The sequence below is a fragment of the Carya illinoinensis genome, chromosome 2, assembly GCF_018687715.1.
Source record: "Carya illinoinensis cultivar Pawnee chromosome 2, C.illinoinensisPawnee_v1, whole genome shotgun sequence".
Classification (NCBI taxonomy): domain Eukaryota; kingdom Viridiplantae; phylum Streptophyta; class Magnoliopsida; order Fagales; family Juglandaceae; genus Carya; species Carya illinoinensis.
Genome location: NC_056753.1, coordinates 37119722 through 37125835, shown reverse-complemented (window position 1 = coordinate 37125835; position 6114 = coordinate 37119722). Strand labels below are relative to the sequence as shown.

The 6114-nt window shown below is 36.7% G+C and overlaps 1 protein-coding gene across 4 annotated transcripts; it reads left to right on the top strand.

Moving 5' to 3' along the window:
* Positions 1 to 2616: 2616 nt before the first annotated feature.
* LOC122301549 lies at positions 2617 to 6107 on the top strand. 4 transcript variants are annotated; one of them, XM_043112948.1, is made up of 6 exons: positions 2617 to 2778; positions 2980 to 3046; positions 3405 to 3518; positions 3624 to 3722; positions 4432 to 4557; positions 5735 to 6107. In XM_043112948.1, exons 1-6 carry the CDS (start codon positions 2749 to 2751, stop codon positions 5878 to 5880), a joined length of 582 nt encoding a protein of 193 aa, XP_042968882.1. In that variant the 5' UTR covers positions 2617 to 2748; the 3' UTR covers positions 5881 to 6107. The 4 variants fall into 4 exon arrangements, with proteins under 4 accessions (XP_042968882.1, XP_042968881.1, XP_042968883.1 ...); XM_043112947.1 differs by having other exon boundaries at positions 3360 to 3518; XM_043112949.1 differs by having other exon boundaries at positions 2618 to 2778; positions 3411 to 3518.
* The last annotated feature ends 7 nt before the right edge of the window (positions 6108 to 6114 follow it).

The following is a 6114-nucleotide window of genomic DNA, read 5'->3' as shown; positions in this document are numbered from 1 at the left end:
ATTGATCCCAAGCGTGCATTCAGTAATTGGTCATGAGGATGGTTTTTAGCCTTGAATATTTGCCCTACAGTAGAATCAAGTTGTTGCAGTAACCTACATTGCTTAGCTAAAAGAGCTTTATTAAAGCACTCAATGTCCGAAAAACCAAGTCCACCTGACCATTTTGACTTCCCCATATGATTCCAACTAATCTAGTGCACTCCATTATTTTTCATCTAAGAACTCCATCAGAACTTTCTGATAAGCTTGTTGATTCCCTTGCACGTGAAGTTTGGATAAAGAAAAATGCTTATACTATAAGCTGGTATAGCCTGCAGAACAGCTTTGATCAACATTTCTTTACTAACTCGTGATAAAAATCTGGTACTCCAATTATGAATTATGTCCCACACTCGACTTTTGATACTTTGAAAAGACTGTATCCTAGACTTTCCAAGGAGAGGAGGTAGTCCCATATATTTATCAAAACTCTTAGTAATTGTTATGCTAGTAGTAGCAAGCAAAATATATTTAATACCTGTCTTTGTGTTACGACTGAAAAATAGAGAAGATTTATCTATATTCAACTTTTGACCGAAGGACTGTTATAAATATGAAGCGAGTAATGAATCTTTGGCCATTCTATAGAATATGCTATATAGAACATAATGCAGAACACCTTGTCTATTATGAATCACCTTGTTTTAGTCCCCTTGTAAGGGCAACCTAACCATAAGGCTTACCATTTATGAAAAGGAAAGTGATAGAGATACAAAGTGATCCACAAAGGGATCCCACGCATTTATGTAGCATAAGCCAAGCTAGTTATTTTTTTTTTTTCTTTTGAACTCTTGGCAAAGTCCTCATTTTGCTGCTGCTGCTCTCTCTCTCTTCTTAAACTCGCACGAACAGCAGTCCTGTTGCCAACAACTTGTCGCCAATAGCTGTCATCGATGACGGAACTCTCTCTCTCTCTCTCTCTCTCTCTCTCTCTCTCTCTCTCTCTCTCAGCCCTCCTCGATAGTGGTTCTCCGTCGTAGCAGTTCTCCAAACCAGCCCCGATCCTCGGTAATGTACCCAAGAATCCATTATTTGGTAAGAGAATAACACTTAGGTAGGTAAGGTTGTTAATTGAGAATGAGATTGGACTCGTGACAAGAGATCGAGGCAAGTAAATTAAGTTAAGTGAGTCAAGCTGAGTGGAAACTCGCTGGATAGCTTGTTGTTTTGGAGGTAAAGGTTGCAGAGGAGCGTGAGATTGGAGAAATTGGAGGGATCTCATCAGCGAGGCCGTTCGAGCATTGAGTCTTTGTTGTTTTGGTTGATGAAAGCAAGGAGGGCTTGCCTGTCCTGGGTCGACTCCAATTTGACTATTCCACCAAGTAGCAAAAGTGAAATGAACCACAATACCAAAGATCCTGACCTAGAGTCAAAAACCACATCCATTGGGCAATTCCTAAACCAAAAAACAAACAATGAAAACAAATGGGATTAAGATTTTGTTTCTATTCTTTACTTTCCTATGCTGGTTTCGAATGGAGGTTTGTATTGGAGGTTTCAAACAAACTCAAAAGCGGTTTTCATATGGAAAGCCATGTGAGAGAGACAGAGAGTAGTGCAACTCTGCTAAGTTTTTGAATGAGATGGGAAATGAAGGAGAGAAAGGGGAATGACAGTATAGCCCTGCTAAGTTTCTGAAAAGAAAAAAAATCGAGTCTGTGTGTGGGATCCTGGATCCCTATTGTCCATAGCAGTGCTCTTATAAAAATAGAGTACTTGACATATGTAACTCTTGTACATTTCAATTCTAGCTATTTTATTACTTCTATATTAATGTGGGTTTCAGTTTTTATATGATATTGTCGTTTAATTTTCATCCTAAACAATCTATTGCTAAAGTTCTTGTAGGAAATCGAGACACGTGTATTCCCATAATTGTGAGACACTATTCTTGAACATTCACTGTCAATAAAAAATGAAAATAATAAGATAAAATTCAAACAATAAGTAATTTTTTCTTTCTCAAAAAGCCATAACATGACATGGATAGGATCTTAACCGAACAAGAGATATGTAACGTTTGTACTATCTTTTACGTAAAATAATAAGAACCATTTACCTACAAATTATATTATAAACCGAAATTACTTGCTTGTTTCGACAGAGAGGCATCGTCCACGTGTATATGGTCCGTCGAGCAAGAGCAATCTTTTGTTGCACGACCCATTTCTCTTTTTTAAGATTTCTCAAATGAGTTTTGTTATTTACAAGTAGAATTATATACTAATCTGCATATTAATATTGATTCTTTTATATTTAAAATTTAAATTAACATTATTTTCAATAAAATTTACTTTTTAATCAATCATATTAAATTAATATATATATTAATATATAATTATACTTACAACTAGATTTTTCCGTCTCAAATACGGACTGAAAATCACAAAACATGACCTGTCGTTTCAGCCAATATGAAACTGTCACTCGAACAAATCCTAGAAAAGAAAAATAAACGGCAAGCTGTAGATCTGCCCACTGTCGCAAAATGTAAGGAGAAGCTCACAAAGCCCATTGTTCCAAGCCCATATTCCAGTCGCTAAAGGAAAAGCCCAAAAAGCCCATTTTTCCAAGCCTCATCGCCATCTGCTTAGGTTGCTGCTTGATGACCTGCCGCTCCTGCTGTTTCGATTCACGAAAGACCAAACGCTACTCCACGACCGGAAATTGGAAAAGCTGATCTTTTGGGAGAAGATCTCACTTCGCATCATGCGCACTTTCGCAGCTCAGCTCACTTCTGTAAACTGCCTCTTTTCCGTCTTCATCCTCTTTCTACTCTGCCTTTTTAAAGTCTCTTTATGCATTTACATTTCTAATATACATTTAGAATTCATTCCTATTGGATTTTCCTTTTTTTCTTTTCAGTTCGTTTAGCTAGCTTGGATTTATCGAATTCCTTATGCTTACATGCTTATATTGCATGTGTGGATTTTTGCACAGTATTTATGTAAAACTAAACCTGGATGGAATGTGCAATCTCGCAATTTCTCGTCATTCAATGGAAAAGGTCGCTTCCTTCTCTTTGTCCAATCGACCATTTCTCTGATTATGGTAATACTCATAATTGTTCATTCTGAGGATTCTCGATAGATTGGAATTCTTATAGATAAGTTTAATAAAGAAGCCTACTACTTGGTACTTGAGACCCAGACAATTTTTTTGACAAATTCTTGAAGCCACCTTTTAGAAAGTAATTTGATTAAAAAAAAAAAAACTTATAAAAAAAGTATTTTGACATTAGATAGTGCAGAAAGAGATACTAATTTTTGGATTGCCCAATAGTACTTATTTACTCGTCAACTGCACTCTGTTCATTACTGTTAAAGCAAAAAAAAAGAGCTCATCTGGTCATTGGGATCTTCTAGTTGCAGATGAGCTCTTCATTGAGCAGGATGCTGAAAGAAAGATAGGGTGGTTATTGAAGCTAATCTTTGCCGGGACTGCATCCGCTGTTGCTTACCAGTTCTTTCCCTACCTGGGTCTGTGAATGAGTTTGCTAAAAGATATTGAAAAAGCTTATATTGAAAAAATTACTGCCGTTTTGCAGTTCTTGCCTGACGAGATTATGTTAATTCACATTTCAGGAGATAATTTGATGCAACAGTCTGTGTCACTTTTGCATGTCAAGGATCCACTGTTTAAGAGAATGGGAGCATCTAGATTAGCTCGGTTTGCAATAGATGGTAACTTTGATATTAACATTATTTAAAGGATTCTTAGGAAACTTTACCCGTCATTCAGCTATTTCCAAAGTTCTTGACTTCTTTTAAGCAGTAATGTGTTGGTGTTACTGCTACATCTCATAAGTTATGCTCTTATTTCTCATGAATCTTTTTTTTTTTTTGGTTCTTTTGTTAGAGAAGGTTTGTGATCGAGTTTTCAAAAGAAGAGCATGATGATGATAAAAGTGCAGTCTTGTCTTGATCCAGAGACTAGAAACTTAGATTTGTTGGTTCCAGGATGTAATTGTCCAGTTTGCCCATTTTTTCGTACCCTGAACTTAAAAAGTAAAACAACCAATGCTCTTGTATTAGTTGAGCTACAATTATTTGAAATGATCGGTAAATTATAACTGTCTTCTGGGCATCAAAATTACAATGATGTTTTTTATTCACTATTAACCACTATTTACAGTGGTTACTGGTGAATTCCATCATTCTGTTCAACAAAACTGCCTCGTGGTCGAGCCGCAAGGTGTTTTAATCAATTATTTATTTTCTTCACAACAGTCCCAAACTCTGGTTTTCATATACTTTGTTTAATGATTTCATCTAGGATTTCAATCTTATCCTATGACAGCGGCACATAAAACTTATGGCTAGAGGGTGAAATCTGATAAATTTTTACTGCCTTTTGTCTCATATATAACCATGTTTTTCTTTCAAATTCTAGATGAAAGGAGAATGAAAATAGTAGAGCTGGGTGGGGCTCAAGAGCTCTTAAATATGTTGGGCGCCGCTAAAGATGACCGCACACGGAAGGAAGCTTTGAAGGCCCTTGCTGCACTCTCACACTCAGGTCATGCTTTATGCTAGCAATGAATGCTTTATGTACCTATTGGTACAAAAAACACCTATGGGTATATTTGTACTTCCTTACCATGTGAAACTTTGTTTCCTAATGTTTGTATTGTCATACAGGGGAGATGTTGCTCATGGTGATAAATTGTGTGTGTGCGTGTGCGTGTACACTTGAAACTGGAATCTATAAGAACATTTCCAAGTTGTTGTAAGGCCATAAGGGGCTTACAACATTTGGCTTACTGAAATTCAGGCTTTTCTTTCCAATGTGGAATGGGAGTGACCATTTGAATTAGGAAATAGATGTTTATGCCCCCAGTGTGGAATGCCAATCCTCCGTTGGAAGAAAAATCCTTAGTACCACTGCTTTGCCTCTGACATTGGAGGAACAAAATTCCTTGGAGTCAGCTTTAAAAGGGTGAATGGAATTAAATTTCCTGTTCCTTAACCTCCAATTTCAAGTCTGTTTTTTATTCTCATTTCCTTCCATCCATACTAACAAACATGCCGAGCTTTAAAATCACTAGATGCACGAGCAAAATACCCGTGCATTCACATTTTGTTTCGAAATCATTATGCTTATGAGAAACAGGTGCTCATTAGAAAGGCTACGAACCTTACAACGGGCTATAGCTTTGTTGGAATTGATTCTGATCGAGGTAGTGTATGGGATGCATCTAAATCCGCGTATGGAACCACAATCTGCAGGCAAGAACGATACAAGAGTTAGCACTTGAATGCCGACTTGCTGATTCGCATGCAGTCAAGTCAGTCATCAGTTTGAAGGGGGTTTGGGGGGAGGATCCCCCTGAAACGAGTGTGTAATATTCACTAATATTGGTAACAGTGTATAGGAAAGAAGTTGAATTTTGGGAAAATCCGATGTGTAATGCAAATATCAAGTAAGGGTGAGATGCTTTAAATATAGAAGGTTCAAACGGGTGGTGCTTTCTGTAAGGGTAAACTGTGGTCTACGACAATTTGGAGTATTTGTTATCAAGATTGCCTTTGGGATTCCCCTTACTGATATATTCCTTTTTTTTTTTTTTGTGTGTGTATTTTGTGTAGGATATACTAAAATTCATATCTTTATCTCTTATTCTCTTTATCTCTTTTAACCTAGAAAAACTATTATTTTCTCTCAAGGTTTCTCAATTTACTTTTTAATTTTTCAGATGAAGCTGTTAAAGCTTTGCACCGTGCTGGAGCAGTCTCGATTATTAGGTGTACCCCCGATTCCTTGGAGGATGCAGAAGTTGAGAAACACAAGTCGAGCATGCTAAAGAGATTCCGAGATCTGAGATATGATGTTTCATCTTAAGATGTAGTTAGAATACCAGCCTTTGCCTAAAAAAAAAAAACAATGCTTACATGTTCAGGGATCACTCTTTTTCTTTTTTCTTTTGGTAGAGATGGGAAGAATGGTTTTTATCTCTGGAATATTCATTCCTTCTATAGGCTGATAGTTTAAGAGAGAGAAACCAATTTGTACTATTAATTTTACTTTAAAATATGCAAATACTCCTGAAGGAAACACTTTTGGAGAAACCAGCAA